Source organism: Gopherus flavomarginatus, chromosome 19, assembly GCF_025201925.1.
Source record: "Gopherus flavomarginatus isolate rGopFla2 chromosome 19, rGopFla2.mat.asm, whole genome shotgun sequence".
NCBI classification, from domain to species: domain Eukaryota; kingdom Metazoa; phylum Chordata; order Testudines; family Testudinidae; genus Gopherus; species Gopherus flavomarginatus.
Genome location: NC_066635.1, coordinates 15821105 through 15836516, shown reverse-complemented (window position 1 = coordinate 15836516; position 15412 = coordinate 15821105). Strand labels below are relative to the sequence as shown.

The 15412-nt window shown below is 45.7% G+C and overlaps 2 protein-coding genes across 7 annotated transcripts; one reads left to right on the top strand and one right to left on the bottom strand.

Moving 5' to 3' along the window:
* The first annotated feature begins 281 nt into the window (after positions 1-281).
* TMEM97 (transmembrane protein 97) lies at positions 282-6852 on the top strand. Its single transcript, XM_050929179.1, has 3 exons — positions 282-641; positions 3356-3500; positions 4334-6852. The coding sequence occupies exons 1-3, from the start codon at positions 435-437 to the stop codon at positions 4582-4584; spliced, it is 603 nt and encodes a 200-aa protein (XP_050785136.1). The 5' UTR covers positions 282-434; the 3' UTR covers positions 4585-6852.
* A 2636-nt stretch (positions 6853-9488) lies between these two features.
* Positions 9489-15239, bottom strand: IFT20 (intraflagellar transport 20). Of its 6 annotated transcripts, none has more exons than XM_050929172.1 (5): positions 15041-15239; positions 12537-12673; positions 11166-11251; positions 10145-10248; positions 9489-9946 (listed from the first exon to the last, which is right to left on the bottom strand). In XM_050929172.1, the coding sequence occupies exons 1-5, from the start codon at positions 15103-15105 to the stop codon at positions 9865-9867; spliced, it is 474 nt and encodes a 157-aa protein (XP_050785129.1). In that variant the 5' UTR covers positions 15106-15239; the 3' UTR covers positions 9489-9864. The 6 variants fall into 6 exon arrangements, with proteins under 6 accessions (XP_050785129.1, XP_050785133.1, XP_050785130.1 ...); XM_050929176.1 differs by having other exon boundaries at positions 12537-12706; positions 15041-15238; XM_050929173.1 differs by lacking the exon at positions 15041-15239 and adding an exon at positions 14937-15034 and having other exon boundaries at positions 12537-12706.
* Between the last annotated feature and the right edge of the window lie 173 nt (positions 15240-15412).

The following is a 15412-nucleotide window of genomic DNA, read 5'->3' as shown; positions in this document are numbered from 1 at the left end:
CTTAACTGCACGGGTCCCGTTGAAAGTCAATGGCAATTTATTCTCCTGAGTCCCTTAGATGCTTTTGGGAATCCATAATAGTGTGCACGTGCGCACAGAGGACTTCTGCCCTCCTTTTACCGGCTTCAAAGGCAACCTGCTAAATCATGTGCTGTGTTGCTGGACGATGCCTTGAATACAGTGTAATTTGTTGAGCTGATGGCTAAAGATCGAGCCAATACTTTTTTTTTTTTTTTTTGCTAACCAAGCTATGAAAATGTTTTTAGTCTTTAAAATAGATTGTCCCGCAAATATAGTAAGTTCTCCTCCTGCTAAGTTGTGTAGAATCTTCCTTAAGGGAAGGCACAGCACATGGGTTGACTTCAGCAAAACGAGTAGCCCTTTAAATTGTGAGTTGTCCCAGCAGGAAACCCAGCCTACTGAGAGTGCAGCCAATGAGAGCAGGAGAAAGGTGGCATGTTGCTGTCTGTTGCTTACAAGCTGACTTCCTGCTGCCTCTGCACTGCACCAGGGAAGGGATGGCTGCTGTTACAGGCTTACTGGAGTGGGTTTTTGCCCTGTACTTTCTCACTCATATTCCCATCACTTTAATGATAGACCTGCAACCGCTTGTGCATGGAGCTGGCATCGACCCTCAGTGTGTAAGTAGCTGCCAGGGGTCTCTCGGTGACATTGTGATTTGTGTGTGTTTGCAGCTCTGTGCAAAATCTGTAGGGACTGTCCGATGCAAGGGTTTGAATAGCAGTGACTTTGTGCCTAGCCTTTAGCTTGAAAAACCTGATCTTGCAAAAGTCTCAGCTCTTGTTCCGCAGTGTTAATAATGAGTCTTTGTTCACTAGATGGCTATTAATTTACAGTCCTAAAATGAGTCAGTTTTTTACAATACCACTTAGCTTTTATAAACTGCAGTATCATCTATAAATAGAGATTGTATATCTTGTGCCAAGCTCATTAATTTGGGGTCACTGGAAGAAATTTCACTTTGATTAGTTCACGAGGGCACAAATCAACTGGCTTCCAAAGTGGTTCAAAGATCAAATGAAATCTGTGCAAGCTTCCTCTGCCAGTTAAATCTAAACAAGTCAGGTAAGATCAAGAAGCCCCCTTGCTAAAATCTCTCCTACTTTTATCTTCCCAGCCCGCTAAGCTATTGCAGAAGTCTAGCCTAAGCAGCCTAGAAATACCTGACTTATCTGGTTGACAGTAGATTTCTTCTGCATATGGAAAGCACTCCATGTTCCTATTTGTCTTTAAAAAGTTAATCCCGTCTGAGAGAGAGACTGGAGGAGTTCAGAGCCAAGTACTGTTGTCCATTGAGTGACTTCTGTAACACTGGCCTCATGAGTCAGTGCATTTGTTTTCTGTGCAAAACCCCACCATGAATGTGTGAGAGGCAGAGAGAACTGGTTCCCAAATATGACCAATCAAGGTACAACATGAGTTATTTATACAAATTCATTTTGTGTCACCAGGGTTTGATCAGTCTGATAGAAAACTATAAATATAATCTATAGCCAACAACTTTAGATCGAGACATGAGATCATTAAGCTCAAGCAGTTGAATTTTGGATTGTTACCTGGATGAGATCAGGAGTGGCTATACAGCAGCTTCCATAGTGAATTTGATTTCTGCCTTCTCTTGGCCAATCAGGAGGCTTCTATTTTAGAAGCAATATTTAAATTAAAAATTAACTAGCAAATCTCCAGGGACTTTCAACCAAAGGCCTCCTAACAAAACCACATTTAAATTGATTTTTCAGTCATTCATACTCATTTAACATTTAGCTCATTGCACTGTGAGCTGGGACAAAAGCCTTTGTATAGAACTGATTAAATACCATGGGCCAGCAGTATAAGGGGATTTAGATGCCTAAAGATGCAGATAGGGGCCTAGTGGGCATTCCAAAAACACCTAAGTGAATTAGGCGTTGAACTCCTGTTATTCAGTGGTTTGAGCACTGGCCTGCTAAACCCAGGGTTGTGAGTTCAATCCTTGAGGGGGTGATTTTGGGATTGGTCCTGCTTGGAGCAAGGGGTTGGACTAGATGATCTCCTGAGGTCCCTTCCAACCCTGATATTCTATGATAAAAACCCAGCGGTGGACTGGGACACTGAGCTAGGCACAGTACAAAACATCCTCACTTTTGTGAATTCTGGGCATCTGTTTGCCTCTTGGAGTGCCTAAACATCTTTGTAAATCTGGCCCCACGTGTCCTCAAAGTGGCAGGGCCAAGAAGAGTGGAATTCAAGGATCTTTCCTCTCTCCATGAAACCTGGCTTGTTCCCTACGTGGAAAAAGGGATCAGGAGTGGTCTGTGGCCATTCACGTCTGAAGCAGCAGGCTCTGTGTAAGGTTGTGATAACTCTGAGAACGTGTGGAACAAAACACTGCAAAATCGAATGTATGCCTACGAAGCTGTCACAAACATACAGCTAAGGGGAGCATAAAATTCCTCCTTTACCAGTAAAAGATTAAGAAGCTCAAATAACCTGGTTGGCACCTGACCAATGAGGGGAGAAGATACTTTCAAATCTGTGGGGAGAAGGTTTTTGTTTTCTCTCTTTGTTGTTTTCTCTGGGTCAGCGAGGAACCACCTGAAACCACACCTGAACTAAGCATCTAAGATTACAAATTGTAAGTAATAGGAAGGAAACACCATTAAAATATCTTTTATTTTAGCTTGTGTATTTTCACCAAGCTAAGAGGAAGGTCTATTCCTGATTTTTGTTTGTAACTTTAAAGTTTTGCCTAGAGGGGAATCCTCTGCGTTTTGAATCTGATTACCCTGTAAAATTACCTCCCATCCTGATTTTACAGAGGTGCTTCCTTTACTTTTTTCTTTATAATAAAGTTGTTTTTAAGAACCTGATGGGTTTTTAGGGCCTAAAAACCCAAGGGGCTGGTCTGTGCTCACCTTGGTTACTCTCAAGCCTCCCCAGGAAAGGCGGTGAAGGGGTTTGGGGGGATATTTTGGGGGAAACAGGAACTCCAAGTGGTCCTTTTCCTAAATCTTTGTCTAACTCACTTGGTGGTGGCAGTGATACCATTCCAAGGACAAGGAAGAATTTGTGCCTTGGGGAAGTTTTTAACCTAAGCTGCTAGAGATAAGCTTAGGGGGTCTTTCATGTGGGTCCCCACATCTGTACCCTAGAATTCAGAGTGGGGAGGGAACCCTGACAGGAGTGCTTTCACCACCTTCCCAGCATAATTCCCATTAATAGTTGCACAGCTGAAGCTTGCAGATTTCTCTCGCTGTAATGATGGCTCTGTGTAATGGGTCATGTGAAATGCCTTGTTGTTTCTCGTTGCAGCTAACGTTAAGCGTGTTAATCTGTTGTGGTTTTTTTTCTTAAGCTGACGGAGTTGTTAAAATGGTATGCGGTTACCTTTAAAGATTCCATGATGCTGGAGCCCCCTTCATGGTTTAAGTCATTTATATGTTGTGAAGCCGCTCTACAACTGCCCTTCTTTCCCTTTGCGGCCTATGCATTCTTAAAAGGTTGGTGCAGAAGGAATGAAAGAATAATGCTGTGCATGCAGTCGTCTTGCAGATATTCATTTTAGGTGGTATAGAAAGCTTGTTTTGTACACTTAAGCCATTACAAATACATCAAGTGGTGGGGGGGAGTCCTGTTTTTTCACGAGGAATTTTTGCCTCAGTAAGGAGTGTAGAATAGAGACCGTAGGAAAATAATTCAAATAAAAACAGGAAAAATTATTCTTTTGCTGATGCTTGTCAAGCCTGGCACAATACACTTCATTCCCACAACAGAGACCCTTATCTTAAACCAAAAATCCTAGGTTTCTAGGTAATGGGGTCCAGTGGGGAGAGAACAGCCCTGTTAGGACATGGGGTATTTATTCCAGGCTCCACCACCAACTTCTTATGTGACCTTGGACGAATTGCTTAACGCCTGTAAAATGGGTATAATGATACTCGGCATCTACACGATACCTAGTGGTCAACCTAAGAATATAATTCTTGAATTAAGTCTGTGTGTCTATTTTTTGGGGGATGAAAATATTTTATCAGCTTGCTTTGAAGAGAAGTCCCAGGAATCCTATCGGCATCCTGTCTTTCTAAGCTTCCAGTTGGCATGCCTTGTGCTGCCACTTTTCCACCTAATAAAAACAGATTTGTTTTCCTGCTACCATATACTCCTTGCAATTGAGGCTCGTGCAGTCTGGGTTAATTTTCTGCTAACATCTAACTCTCTTATAGCAGTATAGATCTCAACGTGTGTCCACCCTCTTTAATGTATTTATCCTAAGGCTATTGAAAGCTGCCCTCTTATTTCAAACAAATGTTACACTTTTCTGCCTTGAATACAGGTGGCTGCAAATGGATACGGACTCCAGCAATTATCTACTCCACTCACGTATCTACAACTGTACTTCCTATCTTTGCACACATCCTGTTCCACGACTTCTCGACATCCAAGCATCAGGGTCCAGAGACAGTGCAGGAACGCCTTACTCTGTTATCCTTCTATGTGCCGTATTTGCTGATTCCCATGCTCCTCCTGCTTACCATGTTGTACAGCCCCAAATACAACGAGGTGGAGAAAAGGAAAAAGAAATAACGGTCAGTGGAAACAGCCTAAATATCTAGCCCCATTTGTTCTCAGAATCTCCTCCGTCCAGGTCCTGGGGGATAAGTGCCCGTCTAGCGCAGTCTGCTGCCCCAATTCACATTAGTGTGAGTCCCAAATAGAATTGGCTGGAAGTCACTGCTCTTCCCAAAACAAGTAGCAATTCCCCCTGCTGTACCTGCTGCTTTGGCTAGAGGGACCTGACTTCTCTGGTACTAGCAAACTGGTGTGTTTCATCAGTGCGAACAAAACACACATGTAAAGCCTTTGATGTACAATACTGAAAACAGAGCATTGCACTTGCATTCTGCCTCCCTTTCAGCTGCTCTCCTCCCCAAAAGACCATGGTAAATATACCTGTGTGAGAAACCATGGATCCCCCGTCTGTTTAAAAATAAGACATGCTGGAGCGTGCATAATTGCACAGTGTTAGGACTTAATTGACTACAAGCAGCTGGGGAGTAGAGAGGCTGTGAAGGAGGAAATGTTTCTTTGTATCATTTTTATTAGAAGTAAAACCAGGGTCTGGTTCTGCCCCCATACACATATGCACAATCCCATTGGCTTAGGTATTGCTGGGGGCAGAACCTGGCCCATTAAAGTTAAGAGTCTTACTGAATATATGCGGATACAGCCAAGTCACGTAGTTGGGTAAGTCTTAAGATTTCACAACTCTGAACTTGTGGGCTAAAACTTTAATTATATATTTTTGATCTTGTGCCTGGGCACACCTGCCAGCTGCCTCCAAGGCCCCTTATACCATTGCCTAACCATCTGGAAGTACAGTATGATCCTTTGTTAAAGATTCTGCTGGTCCCAGCTCCATTTTTGATTATGAAGTGGAATCATGGGCTAAAGTATATTTCAAGACCTGCCTCAAGTGGATTTCTGAATGCTAAAATGTAACTTACTCTGATATACATCTGCTTTTTGTATAGCACCTTTCTTCCCAATGGTCCTAAAGTCTTTTCCTAAGTGTGTATGAGCAGGGACCTTTTCACCCACTTTGACCTGCAGCGTACCTCCCAGCAGCCCTGGGTTTCGTGGGGCTATCCCACTTTGACCCTAAGCCCGTCTCAGTTGGAGCGAACATTTCCCACATTCAGGACTGCCTCTGGAGAGGGAGTTTGCCCTGGGTCCCCTGTTTGAGAGGGCCCTCAAACCTAGTGGTGGGGTGACCTGGTGCATGGCATTGCAGCGCAACTTAGGTTTGCCTGCCCACCCATTCATTTCTAGCTATAGAGGGGCAGAAGGGCCAAACCTGAGTGGTGCTACGGCCTCCTTTTAGTCACCTGAAATATTGAGATAAGCTGCAGCCACACCTGGGATGAAATGTACAAATTCATTCCAGTTAGGCACAGAATGGCAAGCGGTCTGGTCTTCTGTTCCAAATCTCTTCTAAAAAGTTGAGCATTAACCTTAAAATTGCTGTGACATCAGTTATTTGAGGTCAAGGACTATTCTGTCATTGAAAGTATGTTGGAATCCTTATCTGCCTGCCGTGGTCTCAGTTCCAAAGGCCAACAGTTTCATGTTGGCTACAAAAAGAACAAGAGTACTTGTGGCACCTTAGAGACTAAAAAATTTATTTCAGCATGAGCTTTTGTGAGCTACAGCTCACTTCTTCGGATGCATGGAATGGAACACACAGACAGGAGAGATTTATACATACAGAGAACATGAAAAGGTGGAAGTATGCATACCAACAGGAAGAGTCTAATCAATTGAGAGGAGCTATAGTCAGCACGGGAAAAAGACTTTTGAAGTGATAATTAAGATGACCCATAGAAGGTGTGAGGAGAACTTAACATAGGGAAATAGATTCAATTAGTGTAATGACCCAGCCATTCCCAGTCTCTGTTAAGGCCTGAGTTAATTGTGTCTAATTTGCATATTAATTTGAGTTCAGCAGTCTCTCTTTGGAGTCTGTTTTTGAAGTTTTTTTGTTGCAAAACTGCCACCTTCAAGTCTGTCACTGAATGGTTAGAGAGGTTGAAGTGTTCTCCCACTGGTTTTTGAATGTTATGATTCCTGATGTCAGATTTGTGTCCACTTATTCTTTTGCGAAGAGACTGTCCGGTTTGGCCAATGTACATGGCAGAGGGGCATTGCTGGCACATGATGACATATATCACATTGGTAGATGTGCAGGTGAACAAACCCCTGATGGCGTGGCTGATGTGATTAGGTCCTATGATGGTGTCATTTGAATTGATATGTGGACAGAGCTGGCATGAGGCTTTGTGGCAAGGATACGTTCCTAGGGGCTTGTCTACATCACAAAGTTGCAGCGCTGGTGAGGGGGTTACAGCGCTGCAACTTAGGAGGTGTACACATCTGCAGGGCACCACCAGCGCTGCAACTCCCTGTTTGCAGCGCTGGCCGTACTCCCGTTTTGTCTCGGGTGTAGAGGATCCAGCGCTGGTGATCAAGTATAGACACTTACCAGCGCTTTTCTTGACCTCCGTGGAATAAGCAGGTATCCCAGCATACCTGAGGAAGCCTCTGGTAATCAAGCTGGTCTCCTTCCCCGGCTTGCTCTCGCGTTCCCCGAACCCCGAGCAAGCAGGTCTCCTTCCCTGAGGTTTGCTGGGTGGTTCCGGGAACGCGAGAGCAAACCGCGGCGAAGCTGGTCTCCTTCCCCGGTTTGCTCTCTCGTTCCCCGAACCCCCGAGCAAGCAGGTCTCCTTCCCTGCGGTTTGCTGGGTGGTTCGGGGAACGCGAGAGCAAACCGGGAAAGGAGACCAGCTTCGCCGCGGTTTGCTCTCGCGTTCCCCGAACAAGCAGGTCTCCTTCCCTGCGGTTTGCAGGGTGGTTCGGGGAACGCGAGAGCAAACCGCGGCGAAGCTGGTCTCCTTTCCCGGTTTGCTCTCTCGTTCCCCGAACCCCCGAGCAAGCAGGTCTCCTTCCCTGTGGTTTGCAGGGTGGTTCGGGGAACGCGAGAGCAAACCACGGCGAAGCTGGTCTCCTTTCCCGGTTTGCTCTCGCGTTCCCCGAACCACCCTGCAAACCGCAGGGAAGGAGACCTGCTTGTTCGGGGAACGCGAGAGCAAACCGCGGCGAAGCTGGTCTCCTTTCCCGGTTTGCTCTCGCGTTCCCCGAACCCCCGAGCAAGCAGGTCTCCTTCCCTGCGGTTTGCTGGGTGGTTCGGGGAACGCGAGAGCAAACCGGGAAAGGAGACCAGCTTCGCCGCGGTTTGCTCTCGCGTTCCCCGAACAAGCAGGTCTCCTTCCCTGCGGTTTGCAGGGTGGTTCGGGGAACGCGAGAGCAAACCGCGGCGAAGCTGGTCTCCTTTCCCGGTTTGCTCTCTCGTTCCCCGAACCCCCGAGCAAGCAGGTCTCCTTCCCTGTGGTTTGCAGGGTGGTTCGGGGAACGCGAGAGCAAACCACGGCGAAGCTGGTCTCCTTTCCCGGTTTGCTCTTGCGTTCCCCGAACCCCCCTTGAAGCCGCCCAACAGCGCTGCAGTGTGGCCACATCTAACACCACTTGCAGCGCTGGTTGCTGTAAGTGTGGCCACTCTGCAGCGCTGGCCCTATACAGCTGTACTAATACAGCTGTAACAACCAGCGCTGCAAAATTGTAGATGTAGACATACCCTAGGTTAGTGTTTATGTGGTATGGTGTGTGGCTGCTGGTGAGTATTTGTTTCAGACTGGGAGGCTGTCTATAAGCAAGGACTGGCCTGTCTCCCAGGATCTGTGAGAGTGAGGGATCATCTTTAAGGATAGGTTGTAGATCTTTGATGATGCGCTGGAGAGGTTTTAGTTGGGGGCTGTAGGTGATGGCTAGTGGCGTTCTGTTGTTTTCTTTGTTGGGCCTGTCCTGTAGTAGGTGGCTTCTGGGTACTCTTCTGGCTCTGTCAATCTGTTTTTTTTACTTCGGCAGGTGGGTAGTGTAGTTTTAAGAATGCTTGATAGAGATTTTGTAGGTGTTTATCTCTGTCTGAGACTGGGAATGGCTGGGTCCTTACACTAATTGAATCTATTTCCCTATGTTAAGTTCTCCTCACACCTTCTATGGGTCATCTTAATGATCACTTCAAAAGTTTTTTTCCCCTGCTGATGACAGCTCATCTCAATTGATTAGACTCTTCCTGTTGGTATGCATACTTCCACCTTTTCATGTTCTCTGTATATCTCTTGTCTCTGTGTTCCATTCTGTGCATCTGAAGAAGTGAGCTGCAGCTCATGAAAGCTCATGCTGAAATAAATTTGTTAGTCTCTAAGGTGCCACAAGTACTCTTGTTCTTTTTGCGGATACAGACTAACGCTGCTGCTACTCTGAAACATGTTGGCTACAGTTAGGTGTACAACTCCACATCTATGCACTTTACAAGCAGCCTGACTTCTATTTCAGGTGCTGACCACCCGCACTTTCTGTTGACCTTAATGGGATTTGGGGGTGCTCAGCTCCTCTGGAAATCAGGCCATTTGTACTCAGCTATCTAAATGTGGATTTTGGAACCTAACTTTAAACATTCATTGTTTAAAGTCATTTATAGTTAACATCTGCTCAGGCCACAAAGACTTCAGGATGGTCGGTCTTATTAATTGGCAGCTTAGGTCACTGTTAAAAATTCCCAGGAAACTGCTGTGAGCCTCAGGCATAATCTGTCTTGAATTCTGCTGTATGTTTTCCAATTCTTGTTAGTTACAAACTTGTGTATTTTTTTTTAAACTGAGAGGCAATTCTCTTCTGATCAGTCCAAATAAAAACAGGCTGTTGGTGCTTCTTCATAGTGTTGGGTTTTGTCTGCGTAGACATGAAAAGCTGTATTTGGTAAACTATTCATGTGACAATCCAGTGAACTCATTAAATCTAGGGAAAACACTCTCTTAATTATATAAATAACATGAGCAGCTGATTCTGGCAGTCAAAAAAACCTGAAAATAAAGCAACTTCTAAAAACAATAATTTATTTCCTGATTTCTCAAAAGTATTGTAAACTTTAAAAAAAAAAAGGGGGGGGGGGAGGGGAGGGTCCATGTAATAACAGTAGTGTCCATTCAAAGATTAAATGAAATCAAACTACGGGGACCATACAGATTTTTTTAAAAACAAGAGACAGGTTAGAATTCTTCTTATTTACACATTCCTGGAAAACCTTTTGCCATTTTAATGTAAGTTCACACAGTGTTAAAAAATTTTTTTTGACCTTTATACATACTGCTTTGCTCACTGGTACACAATACAAAACTGCATATTTTAGAATCATCAGGATACTGGAAAGGTACAAGTTTGCCCAGTCAGCGGACGTTGGTCTGAAATCTTTTATTTCTGAAAAATGAATTGGTCAATGAATTCATTCTGGTCAGCTTCTATTTTACACAGGGTCTCGTACTCTACTCGGTATCTGGGAGAGAGGGGGAAAGAGAGAATGGTTACAACCTGCACTTAGAGTTTAAATATTGGAACTGAATTTCTAGTCCACAAAACCAGTGATATTAATAAAGTTAGTCCCGTTTGTTCTGTTACTATCTATCCTTTCAAAATATTAAACCAAACTCCTGGAAAACTATCGGCCTTGGCTTCATGTAACAGCTTAGCTTACCTTTCCAACTGCATTTTCTTCTCAGTTATTAAAGCCTGAAGCTGCTGCTGCTGCGCTTCTCTTTGCTTTGCTATAGACTTTAGCAAGTTTCGGGCACCAATTGCCTATGGAACCAAGGCTGGGTTTTAGTAATAGAGCTGTATCAGTGTTTACTACAGTCATTTCGAACCAGTCAATTTTCCAAGTGGTTTTAATAATTAGACTTCAAGGAAGATACCATCTTCGTAGCATTTCCCTTTCAATATTCACTGCTCTGACTGACCCAGGTTAGTAACCTGCGCAACACCAAAGGCAAAGCCAGGTCTAGAAATATTACTTGCCCACTGGATGATTGGGGCAAAGAAGGGACAAGTAAATTCAGAACTGACCACTAGTTCTGAACTTTTTTCAATATCAATAAGCTTGTGGGAGTTTTTTGAAACACACTGAATGTCCAAGCTTGTTTCTAGACTGACCTATAAAACACAGATCTTAGTGGCATGTATTTCTACATGTACATCAACAAGAACATTCACAAAAGTAGCTAGCAAGAGGTGTATAAATAAAAGCTCTTTGTTTTCTAATCAGCCACTTCCTTCTGCCAGGTGCATTCGGTGATGGCATTGCCCACTGCGACACATGAAGAGCTGATGCTTAATGTCCCACGCACTCAATTTTGGCCCTACTGAATGAACTAGTAGAAGGAAAATACTGATTAGAAAGAAGGAATCTGCTATTTACACGCAAACATAATTGATAAGCTGTAGGGCTGGGAAAAAACAAGCACCTGGAATGGCGTGACACTTCAATGAGCTTGCTTGTTTGTGTGCTACTGGCTAGTACTAGTCCTTTAAACCCTTGGTAACAAACAACTATGATAATCCAAAGACAGGTGTTTCCACTCTACCACCTAAAAGATCCCTAAAACAATCTATCATACCAACTGAATAAATAGCTAGTTTGCTTAGATCGTAGGGCAGGGGCTGTCTGTGTATTGTACAGGACAGAGTATTTCCTGGGCCAGTAATTAAATGTACAGTACCTTCATCTTCTCGTTTTCAGCTGCTTTTGCTAGTTGATCAACAAGTTCTATTAAGCTACCCACTATTTTCTGAAACTCTGCAATTTCTGCAAAGGAAAAAATGGTGGTGTTTAAGCTACAAGTATTCAAAATGACACACACCTTCTTTTTCTATAGCATTTGAGTGTGTTTTAACCTGGATTGCTTAATGTTTTATATTCTTAACCATTTTGAAATTGATTGTATCAGGCATATGTTTAGTTTAAGATCTTCATTGCTACTAAACTTAAGATGGAGAAGAGGAAAATATATTGAAAAGCCATTAAGCACTGATGAGGTTCAGAGTTCTTGTGTCCTATTAGGACATCTAATCTTAGTCTGATTGCTCTATATTGTTCTTGATTCAGATCTAAATTTACAAAGAGATGCCCATACATGGATAGGTGCCCTAGCATACCATAAAATCCCAGCTGCAAAAATAATCATTGCAAATAGAAACTCAACCAGCCACCTACCAAGAAATCCTCTTTTCTTGTATCGGAAAAATTATTATAGGTGATGGAGACAGGCATTTGTTACAATAAGAGCACATTTAATTATCAAATTTTCTGCCTTCATTAGCCTGTCACCAATAAGCACAGGTCAGACACTAACATTCACAACAAAGAAGTTGCTCTAAAACTGTAATAAGTTTTTTTCACTATGTTAACAAGGCTGATAGACAGTGCAACAGCGTCTGCACAGTAGAGTCACTGCCTGTACTGACTTGTCAGCTTCAGAAAACGTTTGTAAATTGTGTCAAAGGTTGCGCATGGGGAAAAATATCATTATCATCAGGTGTTTCATATATAGGGTTTATTGTGGGAAGCAGCTTGGCAGGCAGAAACTGAGTTCCAGTCCGGTTTCCTCTACAGGGAGCTACCGCTAAAGAGCATTGATAGAATCATAGGTTTGGAAGGGACCTTGAGAGGTCATCTAGTCCAGTCATCTGATGTTACGGGTGTGACTGATGTGAAAAGCCAGAAGGAACAAACTAACCTAAACTACAGCTTAACACTATCAATTAACAAAAAGACTTCCAAAAACAAAAGCAGACCCTTGGATTAGACTCCATTAATACATCCTTTCTTCTTTCCACTGGTCTTACTCTTTATTGGGTGCTCGTTTCAAGCAATCTGATGACAAAACTAATTGAGGCAAGCTAGGGACGGACGAATGGTATCGCTTCAAAACTCCATCTGTGAATGGGAACTGTTTCCAGTTTTGGCAGTAGATGGACTCGTTTTAAAGATGGTAAAAGGCCACCCAGCAGCAAAAGCAGTATTTAGACCCGATGTTTAGTATTACTGAGAGCTTGACCTAGGCAGAACCAATAAAAGGGAAAGAACTTACTGTCCACAAAAGCTTTGCATTCTTCTCTGAGTTCAGTTGTTTGCTGTGCAACCTCAGGGTCCAAAATTCGTAGTTTATTCAGTTCATCAAAGTGAAGCCTTGCATCTCCTAGAATGCCTTTGGCCATCTCTGTCTCGCTTCAGGATACACCATAGAATTAGCTAGTTGCACTAAACATATAAAGAGGGGAAAAGTGAGCAGCATGCAAAGAAGAGCATTAACGTCACAGGAGCTACACATAGAAACATCTTTTGCCCCAATCCCATGAATCGTGAGGACAAACATCTATTGTATGATTCAAGATGTCCCTCAGAACTACCCAAACAAAAGTGCAGCAGTTACTAGTCACAGCCGGTCCCCACCTTTAGACTGGCTGAACCACAGCTTCTTATTTGTAATACTTACACAAGGGTTTTTTGTTTTTTTTAAAGTTAGTTTCAGTCCTAAGATTCTCAGCCATTTTCAACTGTTACTCAGAGACCCCAGAGTGAGACAGAACCTTAAAAACACTAAATTGTATAGGTCCATCCCAATGCCCAGGGACAATGACAGTATGATACTCTTCACTGGAGCCCCAGGAGCTGGTTGTTTACAGGGGAAAGTGGGGAAACTGGAACAACTGCCTGGGCCCTGGTGTTGTCAGATGCTACCGGTGTGGTGCTCTGCTCTCTCTGTTGGTATCACTCGGCTGCGTGCGTGAGCTCACCCTGTGTGCTGCCCCAGCTCTGCAGATAGCTGATACAGCAGACCCGACGAGAACCCCCAATGACCACAGACTCTAGTAAGGTGCAAAGTCACGCCCACTAGGTTTATTGCAATCTTGGACACAATGGCAGTTCCCTGTAGGTTTCTTAGCCTAACTCAGGGCATACTACGAGAAAGTACCTCTTGGCAATGGACCCGGCTCAGTCAGTGGCAGGACTTTCCACTGCCCCCTCGGCCGGACAAAGACATCGCCCCAGGGATACATTTTTATGCACAGGTACAAACAAGTTACACATCACTCCTGACGTATTGAGGTGCAGCCCCTCTACGTAGTAAAGTGCCGCCTCTCACCTTGTACATGTTGGTTTGATCAAAACAACTCTATCCATCATATTACCCTTTTGCCCCTGTCATTGGGATGGGTCGGCCTGTTCTTTCTTATCTGTGGAATGTTCCAGTATAAGGTGTTCTGGTACCGTGTTTATACTTCGGTATGCTAGGTGAATATATGTTTATGCAATATCAGCCCTTTCCTTGCCAGCATGTGTGAACTGAGCCGGCCTTCAGCTCACAGCTTGACTTTGCTTTCTAGCTAAGGCTTGACATTACTTTAGTTCAGGCCTCAGGCCTCATACTGGGCCTTTATCAGGGCCTTCACTTACTACACCTGGCTCTATAAATTACTCATGCCCAAAGCGGCTGCTTGCCCCGGAGTGAGAGTTTGAGCCAGGCCAACAATCCGCACTTAATCTGTCTTTGTGCCACTTTGACAGACCAAGGACTGACTGTCTCGAGGAGATGTGTGTGATGAATTGATCCCTACAGGGCAGAGGTGGTGATGCTGAGCTGAACCTGGTACCTGTAGGAGTAGAGGAGGTGTCACAAGTTTATAGAGCAAGGCCAAGAAATGTTCCTGAGTGCAAAGCTGTAAGGGGGAGCCTGCAAGGGGAGTGTGCACCAGGGCAGAACTTCACCTCACTTTCTAACTACCTCCACCTGTCAACTCACCTCTAGGCTTCCTTCTCAGTGGGCAGACCTCCTGCCCCAATGTTGGACTTTCCATGGAGGGTTGGGAATCTTGACGAAAACATCAGAGGCAGCTCTGCACCCTTCCCTCCACAAATGATTTTCTGCAATTCCCCCAGCCTCCGCAGCAATGATGATCAGGCCAGTGTCAATCCCGTGATGGTGTGTTCACCCCATTGCATAGGGCAGAGATGGCTGGTTGGGGGCTGCCTGTCTCAGCCCAAGTTTAAGAGCAGCAGGGGGAGAATTGCAGAAAAGCCTTGGGGTAGATGCAGCCTAGGGTGGCTGCCTCCCACCCTGCTCCCCAGTGAGCAGAACGGGGGGAAGATGAGGAGGGAAGTGGCCTGGTAGGTAGAACAGGACATCAGGATTCCTGGCTTCTCTCCCCGGCTCTGCCAATGAGCGGCTTCCTGACAGCTGCCAAGTCCCTTGCGCCGTGCCTCAGTTTCCCCTCTGTATCTGGGGAGGAAGCTGCTTCCTCACCTACCCGGGGCTGCTTCTGGGGCTGGCTGGGGAGGCCGGGTCAGTGCTGGGGGGGTGGGGGGGGGACAAGGCCACCCTGCCCCCAACCTGGCTCGGGGGGGGGGGGCTGTGGAGCGTCCTAACCCGGTGGAAGTAGAACCCAGGCGTCCGGGAACCACCCCCCCGAGCCCCGCGGCTGGTATTTACCTGCCAGATTCCTGCGCTCGCGCCGCGCTCCCCCCTCCCCCCACTGCGGGCTCTGGCTGCCACGGCGACAGCCCGGGTGTCACCCCCCGCCCCACGGAACGTACCATTCGCGGGGGGGGCGGGATCGGTGCATCCTGGGAGCTGTAGTCCCAACAAGGGGACAGCACATGGCAGGGGAGTGGGGAGCGCTGCAGCCGGGGGGTTTGTGGTGCCCAGTCCGGGGGCTCACCCTGCCCCACTCAGCCCAGCCGCCCGCGGGCCAGCGCTCCGGAGCGAGCCCCGTGCGTCGGGACAGGTTCCCCCCCGGGGCGGCTCCAGCAGCACTGGGGTGTGCAGGGAAGAAATAGGAGGCGCCCCTCGGCGTGCTGGGAACTGGGGTCCGTACAGGGGGCTGCGGCTGGTGCTGCTGTATCCTGGGCCCCTCACCCCGGACATGTTCCATCTTCAAAGCACTTTGCAACCATTGACCAAGCCTG

Excerpts from the sequence above, each read along its gene's own strand:
- TMEM97 (XM_050929179.1), top strand. The coding sequence starts at position 435 with ATGAGAGCAGGAGAAAGGTGGCATGTTGCTGTCTGTTGCTTACAAGCT. Across the intron at positions 642-3,355 it reads CTGGCATCGACCCTCAGTGT|CTGACGGAGTTGTTAAAATG; the intron begins GTAAGTAGCTGC and ends TTTTTTCTTAAG. Across the intron at positions 3,501-4,333 it reads GGCCTATGCATTCTTAAAAG|GTGGCTGCAAATGGATACGG; the intron begins GTTGGTGCAGAA and ends CCTTGAATACAG.
- IFT20 (XM_050929172.1), bottom strand. The coding sequence starts at position 15,105 with ATGTGCTGTCCCCTTGTTGGGACTACAGCTCCCAGGATGCACCGATCC. Across the intron at positions 10,249-11,165 it reads CTGAAAACGAGAAGATGAAG|GCAATTGGTGCCCGAAACTT; the intron begins GTACTGTACATT and ends TTGGTTCCATAG. Across the intron at positions 9,947-10,144 it reads AAGAAAATGCAGTTGGAAAG|ATACCGAGTAGAGTACGAGA; the intron begins GTAAGCTAAGCT and ends CCTCTCTCCCAG.